The 16133-nt window shown below is 43.5% G+C and overlaps 1 protein-coding gene across 2 annotated transcripts in view; it reads right to left on the minus strand.

The window, feature by feature from the left end:
- Positions 1-16133, minus strand: part of ACADVL (acyl-CoA dehydrogenase very long chain) — a 124773-nt gene that overhangs the window by 51914 nt on the left and 56726 nt on the right. For both annotated transcript variants that reach the window (XM_085640115.1, XM_085640116.1), the window contains 4 exons: positions 12754-12898; positions 11909-12038; positions 6589-6714; positions 4957-5155 (listed from right to left, as the gene is read on the minus strand). In XM_085640115.1, the coding sequence (XP_085496241.1) occupies positions 4957-5155; positions 6589-6714; positions 11909-12038; positions 12754-12898 (600 nt within the window). The remainder of the gene's footprint in view (positions 1-4956; positions 5156-6588; positions 6715-11908; positions 12039-12753; positions 12899-16133) is intronic.

Consider the following 16133-nt stretch of genomic DNA (forward strand, 5'->3'; position numbering starts at 1 on the left):
TGGCAGTGCCCTCTCTACACTAACCTACTTCCCCACTTGCCCTGAGTGAGTGACCAGGAGCCCAGCTCCCACAGCCGCGTGGCTTGCCAGACAGCAGCCACCAACCAAGGCCCCCCTATCCCTCATAGGAAAACATTGGGCCTAACTCTCTCTGCACCCGGCCGTCCTGAAACCGCTGAGGGTGAACCAACTGTACCTACCTGACACTGGGGGACCCCTGAGTCCATGCCCGGAATTTCAACTCTGCCAGTCGAGTACTTACCCTTAAACCGCTAACTTCATTTTCCTCATAGGGTAACATTGACTGGCTTTTTCTCCAAAAATCTTCTAAGTGTGAACTTTTCAAAACTGCAAAAATTCACCAAAAATCAGCCAAGTGACAAAAACGAATTTACTCACCTGCTCCTAGGTGAGCTCCCAGTGCTGGATCTTGGTGCCCAGCCCTGACCCTGAAAAGTGTTCACAACTATACTTACCTCTAACTCATTTTTCTCCCATAGGAAACCATTGTCTGCTTTTCTGTGAAATTTCTTCTAAGTGTCTATTTTTGCAAATTTGAAATATTCTTTTAAAATCGTACCATTTCTGCAAACGAAATTACTTACCTGCTTTTGATAAGGACCCCAGTCCTGGGTCTAGGCACCCAGTCCTGGAATACTAAAGTAACGATAAAATACTCTACCTGCAATGTGAATTTCTTGCCATAGAGATCCATTGAATGTTTTCTTTGAAATATTTTCTAAGTGCTAACTTTTGAAATAGCTAATTATTTAAAAATCATTACAGTTATTAAGTCGACTTTCATCACTTGATTCTGAATACTGACCCCAGGCTGGTTCTAGGAGCCAGACCTGGAATTCCAAAAGTAATCTAAAAAAGTAATTTATTACAAATAACCTGAATTTACCATTGAGCTCAATGCATTGTTATGTTTAGGAAATAGGATTGTTTATTGCAACCAACTGTGACTGTTTACACAAATTTATTGTTTAAGACAAAAGTATTTATATTCAACCTCTCATTCTGAGAAAGTATATTTTTACTCCCTTGGTGGTTCTAAAAATAAAACAAGCATATATTTTATATATACAAACCATTGGCCTAGAGTTCAGTTATTGAGTGTGTGAAACCATTTGCTAACTGAGTGGGTACAATAAATGCTTTACACTGTCCTCTGGTACTGCCTTACTGCTCGACCAAGCTACCACTTTTGAGAGTAAGGTCATACCTAACTTTGACCTCTATCAGCCTCTGGGGGACTGTGGACTCTGTACACCCTGTACCTATTAGGGAACAGTATATACAGAGCCACTTTCTCACAATGCTGGAAAGAGAAGGAGGGGTGCAAGGCATAGAATAAACTGATGACCAGATGGCTAGAACAAAGTAGAGGGAAGAATAGAGCAGAGACTGGCAAGGAGCAGAAAAGGGCAGAAGCAATAGAGCAGGGATTCATGAGAAGGAAAGGGGAGTGAAACAAAGCAAGAGGGCAAGATCTGCAGTGGAGTGGTAAGAGAAGGGAAGAGTGCAGGGATAGAGAACAAGCGATGACGAGTTCAGGAACTATGGAGGAGTGATGGTCCCCATCGATGGGTCCCTTGGGGTCTGCCTACTTAGATTTTCTTGTTTTCATGGCCTTCAAGTAGGTGGCGGAAGGTTTCATTTTCCTGTTCCTCTTAGGTCCATCCTTGAACCACGTCAATATTCAAACCCTCGGCACACGCTTGTACTAACAGGGGCAGTTCTAGTATTTTTGCTGGTCATATTCAGATTATTGTTCTTTTGCTTTCAAGAGCAATGAAACCCTTACAGGTTTTTGTGTGCTTAACAGCCCATTATATAGGAAAAGAACAGGAACAGCAGAAGGAATAAAGACAAGGTCGAGAGGGGAAGAAGGCAGACACCGCAGAGCAGTGAGAGGGGAAGAGAGTTGGGACATCGACTGCGAGACAAAAGAAAAGAGCAGGGACATCGACTGCGAGACCAAAGAAAGGATCAGGGACTGAAGAGGGGGAAGAGAGCAGGGACATCCACTGCGAGACAAAAGAAAAGAGCAGAGACTGAAGAGGGGAAGAGAGCAGGGACATCGACTGCGAGACCAAAGAAAAGAGCAGAGACTGAAGAGGGGAAGAGAGCAGGGACATCGACTGCGAGACCAAAGAAAAGAGCAGGGACTGAAGAGGGGGAAGAGAGCAGGGAAAGAGAGCAGGGACATCGACTGCGACACAACAGAAAAGAGCAAGCACATTGACTGCAAGACAAAAGAAAAGAGCAGCGACTGAGGAGGGGAAGAGAGCAGGGACATCAACTGCGAGACAAAAGAAAAGAGCAGCGACTGAGGAGGGGAAGAGAGCAGGGACATCAACTGCAAGACAAAAGAAAAGAGCAGGGACTGAGAAGGAGAAGAGAGCAGGGACATCGACTGCGAGACAAAAGAAAAGAGCAGGGACTGACGAGGGGGAAGAGAGCAGGGACATCGACTGCGAGACAATAGAAAAGAGCAGTAACTGAGGAGGGGAAGAGAGCAGGGACATTGACTAAGTGACAAAAGAAAGGAGCAGCGACTAAGGAGAGGGAAGAGAGCAGTTACTGCAAAAGAGCCCGTAAGGTATCTGGGTATCAGAAGGAATAGGAGTTTTCACCATTTCCACTCAAGATGAAATCTTCTATGGGTGGGACCATCACTAGGATATTTGTGTTTGCAAGAGCAGGGTACAGATGCTTTTGGCGGGCTAGCTTGTCATCATAACTGGTTATCACACGGATTTGGGCACGCTTGGACACAATGTGAAACAATGGGGTTTCAGACCCCACCGAAAGCCAGAGAGGACCTTTTCCCTGTATGAAGACCAGCAGACAGCCTGGATTCTTACTGACCTGTCCGCAGTGTGGTGGCAAGAAGACTGCTGGCCTGATTTACAAAGCGTTTTCTGTGGGAGGTGCATCTTATTTGTGAATTTTCTTCAGAAAAATCACATCTAGTCCTTTTAAAAAAGATTTTGTGGATCTTGAGCTTAGAGGGGTGATTGGATCCACTCCAAAGCTACTAGCTAGTGCTAGGGCTCTGTGAATCCTCATAGTGTTATGTTTCTGTCAATGCACTATGGGAATCAGTCCTTCAACAGGATGATCTAGTTTGAGTGAAGCTGAAATGACGGATGTTTGAGAGAGTGGGAATGTGCCATACCTTTCAAATATCTCTAAAGTTTGATCGCGGCTCATGGGATGGGCAGTTCCATTATTTCAGCCAGGCAGGAGAAGACAAGTCCCCTTATGGTATTGTTTTTTTTCCCCACTACAAATAAGGTTTGTACTCATATCATTCCTGCTTCCAACCAGCCAGATGTAGATGCAATAAAAAGACTTTCATTTGCTTAATCCTATGATCAGGGCCACTGAAATTATGCGGCAGGGGTGAGAAAATTATGCGGCACGAAAAGGCAAATTATACGGCACTGTGCAGCACATTTTGGGATAGTATTACTGTGTCATTTTTAAACTTGTTAACACTGTCTGGGCATTAGTTGCAACTCATTAGTACCAAAATCCAAACATGGCAATAAGCTACAGAAAGGTGACCAGTGAACCTTTGCAAAAGGGCCTTACACTGCACTACAACACATGGCACTTCGTTTTTAGTAACCTTGAACTGTTTGAGCTAGAAACAAAATCCTTTTTCTAAATGTGTAGATTATGCAGCAGATGATGGATGCATACGTGGCAAATGAATAATTATACAAACATCGCTGCGGCGGCACAGTCGCAGAATTGCAGTGGCCCTGCCAATGATACTAGCGACCTCTTTAAAAAAAACTCTGATATTTACATCAAACCCCTAATGCTGCCTATCAAACAATACCAGTTATAATCATATTCGGAGAGTTACCCCTAAGCCAGACAAAAATAACATTACAAACTGCCTAAACTATCTCCTCTGCTGGCTGAGGGAACAATTCTCGTATTTGAATAGTTCCAAAATGTAAATTACGGTCATGGGAGGATCAAAGGACAGATGAATCCCATTCCAATGGCCAATGATATTGTTCACCAGGGCAACTGAACACAGTCAGAATTCTAGCTGGGAAGCTCAACTGTGGCCTGCACTTCACCACACCAGCAGGCTCTTAGTGTGATTGCCCAGTAAGTCACACCCACGTCTGATCGGCAGATCTCTGACATAAAGCAGTCTGTGCGGCAGAATAAAGCGAAGGCATTTGGAAAGACCAGGACAGACCAGCCCACTCAAACAAAATACTTACCACTTTTCCGCAGATCAGTACATCAACTACGGCCAATCCCTTCTGCAAAACCATTCTTTCAGTTTTTTGTCTTTTGTCCTTCCAGGCTAGTAGCCATGAGCTATCTGCTGTAGTACTAACACCGCGGTTACACACAATTCCACATTTGAAACTTTCTCTAATGACCACAAGAGTTCTGAGAACCCTAGGTTCAAGACTCTGAAAAGCCCTCAGCAAATCCATAACAGTTTGCCTCAACTATATACTATTCTGGAAGCCAAACCCTTCTATCAAGCCTGGGATGAGGACTGAGGTCCAGTGACTAAGGAATGACTGCTGGCCAGTTCCAGCAGCTCCTTGCAATGACCAACATGTACCCAGCACCCTAGACCCATCTTAGCCCGACGCTGAGCAGTCTTAAAAGAAGCCTTTCTCTTTCTGTACAAATCCTCTTGCCTGAAGACATATTACAGCCAGAGGAAAAAACAGTTTGACAGCAAATTATTATAAAGTGGCTGTAAGGCAGAAGGTATGCCACTATAGAAACGCCTAAAGAAACACAAATGGTTGGGTTCAGTGCAAATCTGGTATTGTGTAGGAAGGAGATTGATGAGGTCTGGTCACTGAACTGGACCAGGTACCAAGCGAGAAGCACACCATTCTGACACTCTGTATATTTCCAAAATCAGTGCCCACCCTCACCGCTTCTCAGACTCACCGCTGTGCCAATGGCCGCCTTCATAGTGCCGGCAAGAGCTGCTGCCATGCCGAAGCGACCGTTGTTCAGGATGTTCATGGCCACCTTGAAGCCGCCACCCACTTCTCCCAACACGTTCTCCGATGGGACACGGACGTTGTCAAAGTGAACCTCAGCTGTGTTGGAGGCCTTGATGCCCATCTTCTTCTCTGGAGGGCCGCTGGGCCATGGAAAAGGGAAGGAGTCAAGGGAGAAAGAAGGAGTCAAGGGTTAGGGAACAGTTCATGGGTTAAGAAATATGGCTCATGCAAATGTACAGAAGATGCCTGGTTACTGCTGGAGGCGTTCTCAGAGACGTCCGTCCTCTGTGCGCTTTTATATCACTGGCCTTCCTGTGCTTCTAGATAGCCATTCAAACTCTGAATGTCCTACCCAGTTAGAACTTGTTCAATCCATCATTTTGTGAAAAGCTCAGCAGCTCAGCTCACCTGAGATTAATTCCATACAAGTAATATTATATTTTTAAGGTTTTGACACCTGTGTAAATGATCCCAGGGGTTTCCGGATGGAGCACAACAGACTAGCATCCGTAATAAGAGAGCAGCCTAGTTATAGTGCCCTACTAGTACCCTCAGCCTGCGAGACCTGTACTAGGATCCATTACATAGCAAAAATGGGCTAGTTATATTCAGGGAGAAACACAGATACTTTTATTCTCAGACCCAGAAGGGCACTTGCCCAGCTATTAAAAACAGATTAGTTCCAGCTAAATTCCTATGACCTGCATTTCAGACTAGTTCTTTGAGCTGGCAATATGAGCACTCACCATCAGTTCACAAGCAACCTTAGAGTCTCTACCTCAAAGCCGTTTCACCTCCCCAAGAGAGACCTCTGAGAGGGGTCTGTGTTCAAGACATTGTTCACCCTCTCCTCACTGAAGGCTGTCAGGGAAGCAGGTACAAAGCAGGAGGGGCAGCCTCGGCATTGGGCTCCCCGGGCAAGAGATGGTATCTCAGATGCTCAACACAGTATCCACTCCAAAATGTCAAGCAAGCTGTGGTGTAACCTAGCAATGGCTTTAGTGAGGCAGCTTCTTTGAAAGGAAAAGTTGTTTCCGACATTCTAGCAAGGAGGGGGAGGTGGTGCGTATCGGACGTAATGCTTACCGTAGCGCTTTTTAATTGGGAGTTAACAGGACGGACAGAGAAAAATAAAATGGTCCTGACTACACAGAGGCAGTCAGCAAGGGGGCTTTTGCAAATGCAAAAAGCTACAACAAGTGTCAGGCATGAGACACGGAACCTCAGGATTTCAGAAGTGAAGATAGGTGTGCACAGCTTTCAATTACGCCTTTTTTTATTGTACACAAGGACTATTGTCACAGGACATTGGTGTTTATAAAGCTGCACTCTAACGAGCACTACTTGTTGCACAGAGGAACATAGATGTGTAGTGTAGAGCCCTATTAGTTGGTCCACCCTACCATGAAGAGAGGATACAGTCAAAGGCAGCACGGAAGGAAAAAAACGTTTTTGCGAACATGAAAGCAATTAATATGGATAATGGAGAAACCCAGTAGTTAGTTCATCATCACAGGAAGGAATGGTGACGTGGAGGCAGGCAAGCAAGTGGGGGAAGCAGCACAACACTCACCTTGTGACACCTCCAAAGCTGCGCTCTACGATGAAGGCAGTAATCTTGTCCTTAATCTCCCCTGTGGTCTCGTCCTTCACTGGTGTCTTGGCAAACACAGTAAATATTTCAGCCAAGCCTCCATTGCTGAGTAGAAAACCAAAACAATATGTAAGGCATGTTCTCATCTAAACATGGTTTGCAAATTTCTTGCTCTCCTTCATTGACATGCACTAAAGTGTACGGGTGCAAGAACACCAGCTCCAGTGAAGATCACCATTATCCATGCCGGATCCCCTCAAACTCGGCCACGTAGCCTCCACCCCCTTATCAAAAAAACAGACGTCGTCCCGAAGGACAATAACTACAGACCCATAAGAACCTTCCCTCTCCTTGCCAAAACCATCGAAAAATGTGTGCTTGCACAACTCAAACACCCACACTGAAAAATACAACTTACACGACATGTAATGTCACAGACGATCTTCACAGATCTCTAGACGAAGGACAGGCATGCCTCCTAGTCCTCCTGGATTTATCAGCCACCACTGACACCATAAACAATGACATTCTCCTAAACACCCTCTTGAAGAGAGCAGGCATCAAAGGAACGGTCCTTCACTGGTTCGCCTCTTTCCTAAACAAGTGCACATAGCTAATAAAATGCAACAATGACATTTTAAATGCAACGCCAGTTCCTCATGTTGAGGCAAGAGTCAACCCTGTCCCTGCCCTATTTAACCTCAGCATGAAACCTCTCGCAGTGACCCTGAAATCAGCTAGAATTGCCTATCGCCTATATGCGGACGACACCCAAATCTACACGAAAACCTAGTCAGTCAGAGACATCCAGCAACTAAATAGCACTCTACAAACAGTTCAATCCTGGCTACCCAGAAGCCACCTCAAACTCAACCCCAGCAAACAGAACTCCTTCTCATCCAATCCAAAGGAAAATAATTTCCCTTAGCTAGCTGGTTCGTCAACATCACTGCACTAAACTGCAAACTGTCCAACTCTGTTAAATTCCTGGGAATCACACTCGACAGCCACCTAAGCATGAAGGAGCATATAAACGCCTCTGCAAAAAGTGCCGGTTACTCGCTGAAACACCTTAAAAAAATTCAAATCCTTCATACCCAGTGATGACCTAAAGAGTGTGGTGCAAGCTCTCGTCCTACCTAAGCTGGACTATGGTAATGCAGCGATTACGGGCGCCCCAAAAACATACCTAGCCCCTTTGAAAGCAACCCTCAATGCTGTGGCTACGCTACTATCAGGAGAGAGGCGACATGACCACATCACTCCCACTCTCAAGTAGCTCAACAGGCTGCAAGTAAAGGCAAGCGCTATATTCAAAACTACATACATCACTCACAAAGATCTCCGCACGAATAAACCAACCTACCTCTCAAATAAACTCAAAAGCTGGACAAAAGAGACCTCTATGAAGCTCAAATAACCTTCTCACGATTCCGCCTAAATTCAAGAAAGAGAAACATTGCGCCTGCTCCTTCTTCCTTGGAATGGACCCAGAATCTGAAACGCACTACATTTTTCCTTCACTTCAAGATGAAATTGAAACTCCCCCTCAATCAATATTTGAAGCCACCCTCCTAAAGCTTCTGGATGACCCACGCTGCCACCCACAAAATTCAAGACTAAGCCTCATCACCTATATCTTGCTAAAAACTCTTATGCCTCCAATACCACGACTCCAAGAGGCCCATCCCCAGATACCCCTGAACTATTTCTCCCATCCAATCTACGGGCCACCACAGCCCACTTGCTTCTATGTATGTTTACTTATTCAAAGTTTAACCCTTTGCAAACGTACCCAAGTACAGTTAAAACATTATTTTATACATGTATGATGTTTCTGCCTCAAAAACGTAATTAGTTTGATTAGCTACTGCTCCCAATGCCTTCACATATTTCACTTACGTACTACTAGAAGTCTTTATGCCTTCCCCAATATGTACTGCTAATATGCGCGGTTAAAACAATATCTATATTTATAAGCTGTTTCTACCTCTAAAATGCCTTCATACATTTTGCTTACTTACTGCCATTATGTCTTTATGCCTAACAAAATGTGTACTGCTACTATGCGATAGTAAAACATATTTATAAGCTGTTCTACCTCAAAAATGTGTCAGCGACTGATTCGAATTCCTTGTTATGCTTTGTTTACGTACTGATATTTTGCCTCATGTTTACCCTAATATGCAAAAAAGCTACAAAGATTTTCTGGCTTTAGACTCTTAGATCAAAAAGTTCCCCATTCATAGAGGAGAGCCATCTCTCAAGAACACAGACATTACAAGATTAGGCTTAGGACAGCATAGCTATCCCTCATTTTACAAAGATCATACAAGCTTCTGTCTCAAAACAGCAGAGCTGGCCCTCAAGTAACAGTTTTCAAAGCTTAGAAATCAGGTGGTACTGATATTTTATAATATCTATTGTTTGGCGTTAGACAGCCGAGCTACCCCAGGTGATATATATGTGTGTATGAGACGCGCATGCCTCAGAGGCCAATGGCACCCATCAGGATACAAAGATGGTCAGATTCCCTTGCCTTTTTCACCTAGTTTCCCCTGTAATCTCATAAGATGAGTGAACAAGGAAAGAAAATTACACAGGGTTCCCATATTGATAATGCGACGCACAGAATCCTATGGAGAGCAGAGGACAACTATGAAAAATTAGTTTGACCTAGATACTTTAGGGGCTCACAAAAAGGGTCCAAAATTGAGAGGACTAACACGTCTATTAAAAGGCAGCTATAAAGTTGTTAGGTGCTCTTGAGCAGATGGGTGTAAAGCATTGAGCGCACAGTTATCATCATGGGGTACCCAGTGACCATTTGCCAACTGGGTTGGATATTAAATGACTACCCACTCTTCCATTATCTGTTTAGCTGAAGCTACTCTGATGTGTGCTTGTATACTACAATCTTAGACTAAAAGAATATTCTGACAGAAGGTGACGGGCAGAGAGCAGATGTCAGAAGTCTAGTTGGTCCCGCATGCTGGGTTTCTTCTGTCTGAATGTGCCATGCTTGCGTGGTTCGGTGGGTAGGATTGTAACCAAGCTCTGAAGTTTGATTCTATTGGCCTGGATTAGGTGTCTCCAACCAGTCAATCCGAGCTACCGGTAGCTCGTTGTCCCGTTCAGAGTAGCCCACAGTCTTTAGTGCATTTTTAAAATAGCAGAGAGACACATTATTATCTTAAAAGTAAGGGAAGGCTGTGTTTATGTTAGTATTATCTCTAGGCTGCAGATAGCAGGGCCTGGTAATGAGCTGTGCTGTAGTCAGATGTATGGCTATGGGCTCAGAGGGAAAGAACTGATGCAGTGAGATATTTAACTCTTAAAATAAGTCCTTGTCAACTCAATATTGGAGTGGGAGAACAAAATTATGTTTCTGAATGCTTTAAAAAAAAAAAAACATTTTATTGAACAATAGAGTCGATATTTGTTTAAACACAAATTGAAGGGATAATGCCAAAACCAAATATATACACAGATAGTTTCATCATAAACTATACACCATGAATATTGATTTACCACATCTACGGCATCAGAGGATCCTTAAGAGAGGGGGTACATGGTGGGATACAAATATTGCCACGATATGCGTTCCATTTGATGCATATACAAGAGCATTTTCGGGGGCACCCACATGCTATGTATACATTTGTTTCTATAGCCATACGCAAGTCCATATTGGCCCTCCAGGCCTCCACCCTGGGAGATACCCCGGAACCCCACAAATGAGCTATATTTCGTTTGGCCACCATCAAACCGAGAGTGACCCATATTTTGTCCTTACTGTTTAAGTCGGTGCGTTCCCAGACATTCAGGAGACATCTTTTGGCTTCAAGTCTAATACGCAACCCAAGGACCTCACCAATGCAATCATGGACTCCCTTCCAATAACTCTGAATATGTACACATTCCACACAATATGCATGAATGTACCTCCTAGGCCGCACTGTCTTTTGCACAGTCCCTCCTCTGCTTTACCCATTCTGACGAACCTGAATGCTTTTTAATGGTAGAAAATTAAAATGAAAAGTTATCCTAATGACTAAGTTAAATCTTCATTTTAACTTTCTCCCATTTCAAAGTGTCACCTTTACACACAGAAGGCACCTTGCTCCCAGCGGCTGGGAGACACAGTGCCATATTTATAACTGAAAAATACAGCCATTATTTTAAGTGGGAGAAATTTCAAGTGTAGAAAAATGTTCCATATCATGAAAAAGTTTGCAGAACATTTTCTGCACTTAAGATTTCTCCCATAAAAAAAACAATTGTTATAGGTTTGTATTATACATGCAACGGTGCCACATATGACGAAAGGTATTCCAGGGCCACAAGTACATACTACGTAGGCTCTCAGTCACCCATTTGTCCCACTCATACGCACATATGTCATAAATCCCCAAACACCACACATGACAGCCCCGCATAGCGCCCCTAGTCAAAGTATTTTGTTCAAACCACAGTATTAGGCTCTATGGACTTTAGGCTTAAAGTCAATGGAGCTGGGCACGGCGGAGCCTGGTAACATTGCGCGAGTGGTTTGGCCTTCAGTAGCTCACGATGATTTTCACTGATCAGAAGAATCTCACAACAGAAAAGGTTGGAGACCCCTGTATTTAGCCTAGCCGGGTGGATTCTTATGGGCCTGGGAGTGTGTGGCCTGCATTATCTATCAGATGGTGGTTTTCCAAGAGATAACCCTGCACCCAGTGCATCTGTCAGCAGAACATCTTCACATATAGACTCTGCATCTAGCAGGAAATGCTAGACAGAACACGAAGCATGCATCCTAAACAATACCGGTACATCTCATAGTTGTGTATCATTACACCCAGCAATCCCTTCCAAACACCAGAACACAAACTCACAACACATCAGGCAATACCATGTCCATCCGTTCAACACAGGTCAGATGTTCCTTACAGCTGGCTATCAGCAAGCACAACAATGAACAACACTCATAACTGGACAAGGTTGCACACAAATGTCGAGATGTCCTGAAGCCAAAGGTGCACACAATAGCTAACAGAATACATGAGACGGAACATTGAATCCAAACCCAACACAGCTAAGCTATTCCATATGAAACGGGTATCATGAGCTCACAACAGCACCACATTAATGGTACACCTCTGCTCAGTCAGCAATCCTACGTTCACAAGCCAGGTGATTGTGAAGTATTTTCTGTCTCACATGGTCGGGCTTTTAAAGTTGTGAAGTATGGAAGTCTGCAATCACACTGGCTCTGTAGCAATGTCAGAGATCGTTGGGTCTGGCGGTCTCTCACCTGATCCAGATCTTCCCTCCAGTCATGGTGTAGTACTTGCCGCAGTCGCTCTTTACTGCTGTGGTTTTGATGGAGGCGGCATCGGAGCCACTAGCAGGTTCCGTCAGGCAGAATGCAGCGATTGTCTCTCCTGCGGAAACAGAGCAAGAGAGTCACAAACAACAAATCTCAGCGCTTCAGATGTGTACTTTGCTCGTCTCTCTCATCGATCTCGGTGACGAATCTTCAGACACTGCCACATGCAGGAAATCCCTCCCTACCCACCCACAGCAGGATCTCTGCCTCTTCCACCCACCACTGGACATTTCTTCCACCTAGACCAGGGTCTTCCTTCCCTGCCCAAACCAGGCCCTCCTTCCTCGCTATAGCAGGCTTTCCCTTCCTACCCAGAGCAGGCTGCTATTTATTTTGTACAAACCAATTGGTTGGAAAGCACTGAACATATTTTAGTACACAATGCAACATTAAACATGCCATTCCACTGGGAACACAGTACAGGCGTAGACTACATGTGAATAAAGCCCAGCACTGTGGTTTCCACTTCCCCTTCCTCTTATCGGCTTTCGGGTGCTGCAGGCTCCTGTAGACACTCTTCTCTTGGGGAGGATCGCCAGCCTCCTGCTGTTCCAGATCCCATTCACCTGTGCCCATTTCCCTCCCTCCTTTTGTTCTAGATCGCTCTCCCCCTTTGAATACCGTGCTTGTGGTCTCTTCAGGATCACCCCTGTCAGAGCATATTCAAACCTCGATCCTTCTATTGGCCCGCACAAGCTGCTGGCATTCTATAGAAGGCTCGCCACCTTTGCCCCTTTTTCTATCTACATCCACTGGGATACCCTCCTCACCTGTGGCCAGCTTCGGAAGGTATTTCTCCTTCTGCTGCTTGTTCCCAAAGAGAAGAATCCCCTTGAAGCCAATAGACTGATGGGCCCCCAGGGTAATGCCCACACCAAGGTCATGCATGCCCACTATCTCCACCAGTCGGGCGTACTGCAAAAAACAAAAGAGACAGGAAAAAAGGTAGAGTACTTGCACATTTACAAATATAGGGAAGCAGACATTCATTATCCTAGCAGGCGCTCCCAAAACGTCTGGGAGAAGCAGATGTTAACCAACGAGGGTTGATCCAAGGTTTGTGTTTGGAGTATCCCCGAGACAGAGAGCAGCAGGTCACGTGCGGATACAGGTTACAGTATCGATCTGTGTAGGAAAGGGCCCCTTTGCATATGGTCACCCCCACTTTTTGCCTGATATTTGATACAAATTACAAAATTGAAAAGAACAAAAGAATATGGAACACAACCTGTGAAACAAGCTTTGTGGTGTATGTTCTCCGATGCACATGTGGGAAATCTCATGTTGGAAGTACCAGAAACCGAGTACAGTTGAGAATATTACGGCACTTAGGAGGAATCAAAAATCAAGATCATACCTATGCGATTGCCAAACACTTTGTAGAAAAGCATGAAGCCAGAATGCTAACATATTTTGGGATAAAACATAAAAATTGGAGAATGAGGGGGAAACAGAGAATTGAACTTAAGAATGAAATCAAGATTAATACTACTAATGGGAACAGAGGCCCCTTTTGGACATAATTTGGACGCTGAACTACATGTTCATTTACATAATGTACTCCCAAGATTAGTCAATACAATTTCTGAACTTCTAACTTTTCTCTTCTTTTTGTGTCAATCAATTTCTTCATGCATCTTCCATCCATCTTGCTTTTACCACCATAGTAGATATGATTTGATTTTATAATACAGCACCTTAGGAGGATTAGTGCGATAGATAAAGGTGTATTTTGTATATCTGGAATACCATATCGTTTTATCCTGGTTTTAAAAGGATAAATGAATTAAATTATGGCATGTGCACTTTATGGAACAATATGCAATAGGCTCATCCAGTCAAAACATTCAAGCACTCTCTGATTCAAGTTAAGCAGTCTTTGAAAGGTCAAAGTTCTAATAGAGTGATAATTACAGTACTTTACAAAACTTTCCACACATTTATTTATGGACTTTTATAGTCAAGAAATGTATTTTTATTCGCAATTTGGAAATAAAATCTATTATTGGATCAATAGGAATACTGGGTACATAGCTAAACGATGAAAACCAAAGGAGAATAATATGGTGGTACTTTACAGTAAGAGAATAAAATTACCTGAAGCACTTTACAGTTTTATAGAACCTTGGCATTTCTTTATCCATATCAATGAAAAAGAAAAAAAACTCCTATCATAATATGAAATTGAGAAACAAGGACCTGGGTATTTACAATATAATAAACAAGAGAGGTTGATTCGATATAAGTGAGGAATTGGTTTTGAAATGGTGAAAAATTATGAAATGAAAAAAAAAAGAAGGGAAAAAAGTTTTCACATACCTTGCAGTTATGCAAATAGAATTTCAAGTACTTTACTATGCAATGCTACTAAGGAGAAGAAGGGTATGCAACATGGCAACGTATTGGGTGTTGAAAACTGTCTATGAGCTTGTATGCTCTAGTTGTTTTAAGGAATAAACACTGTAAAAGGACAATCACGAGTTTAAATAGAAGGGCTACACAAAAGGGCTTTATGGTCCAGCAGAAGGCGGAAACGCCTCCGTCATCCTTTTTCTTTGTGCTCAGATGGTGAAATGGTGATTCAATAAAAGAAAATCAACGTGACCTCCAATGTGAGCCGGTGTTCTTCGCCTTCGATGTGAAGGAGATCCTTTTTGAATACACACACACACACACACGTTATGAGAATACCTACTAATAGCAGGTACATATTGGCACAGTTAGTCTTACATTAGACTGTCTCTCTTCGATGTCAGAGGGCCTGGGACACAGTCAATCCCATATTAAGTCAGTGTCACTGGAAGGCCAGAGAGGCTTGGGCAGAATCAGTCACGACATCCCATGCTTTTGAGCTGCAAGGTGAGAGGCGAACAGTTATTCACATGGTGAGCCTGTGCCTCTGATGAAAGGTATGCACTGGAGACAGTCAAAATTCCAGCTAGTGTCAATAAATGTTGCTAGGCAGGGTCAAAGCCAGGACAATAAACTGACGCCTCTAAGAGAGCAGCAGGTTTGGGTACCTTCTGTTTATTTACGTTAGTGGTATTGAGGTGGAGTCAAGTCCTATATGAAGCTGAGAGACTTTGGAGGCAGAACAATGGGGAATTACTTACAAGCCTAGCCAATGCCTCCGGTTTGCTATGGAACGGGCAGTTTCATGTCCACAGTCCACAGGGCTAGGGTGGCGTTAGTCACATAGCACGTCAAGGAACAGCAATATGCATGTGAGCAGGGGCAGCAGGAGGAAAGTTAATCAAATGTCAAGTCAAGTACCTCAGAGTGTAAGACGCGAGAAGCCAAACTAAAATATTACACACGTGTCATCTCCGTGTTAACGGAATGGTGGGAACTAATTCATCATTGAGAACAGGGTTTCTTGAAGCTGTGGTGTCTGTCCACAATGTCTCTCAGTGTGTTGGATATATATCTATATATATCTATATATATATATATCTATATCTATATCTATATCTATATCTATATCTATATCTATCTATCTATATATATATATATGTTACAGCGATGACTCAAGTTTACGGCATTCGGTGCTCTAGGCGGTGCGAGAAGCGTGGAGACGGCGGAGTCAGCCGTTATTAATATCGAACCAGTTCCTTTGGCAGGAAAAATCCACACGCACTCCCTGGTGTGATTATCAATTCAATTTAATCAATTCCATAACATGGCATGGCAAGCAGGTTAACCCAACGCGTTTCAGTCTTCTCAGACCTTGTTCACGGGTAACGTACATTTTTTTCTTTTCCTTTTTGTATATGTCTCGGTCACATGATGTTGCATCATATCCTGCTTTGCATTGTGGGCCTTGTAGTGCACAAAAGTCTGTTATGGTTTATTAACTAGTGATCGTTCTCATTGGCACTTGTTTATTAATTAATATTAAACCCTCCACTGGAGGGTTTAATATTAATTAATAAACAAGTGACCTTCACCTCTGCCCACCAGCGGGCAACTGAGCGCCATACAATGAAAACACACGAGTTTTCCTGTTTGACCGTCAGACGGTAAATTAACATAAAATTGAGACAAAAGTTCCCCCAGAACTATCACGTCACGATGCAAAGTTGCAAAAATGCCAATGAGAACGATCACTAGTTAATAAACCATAACAGACTTTTGTGCACTACAAGGCCCA

This window comes from Triturus cristatus, chromosome 12, assembly GCF_964204655.1.
Source record: "Triturus cristatus chromosome 12, aTriCri1.1, whole genome shotgun sequence".
Classification (NCBI taxonomy): Eukaryota; Metazoa; Chordata; class Amphibia; order Caudata; family Salamandridae; genus Triturus; species Triturus cristatus.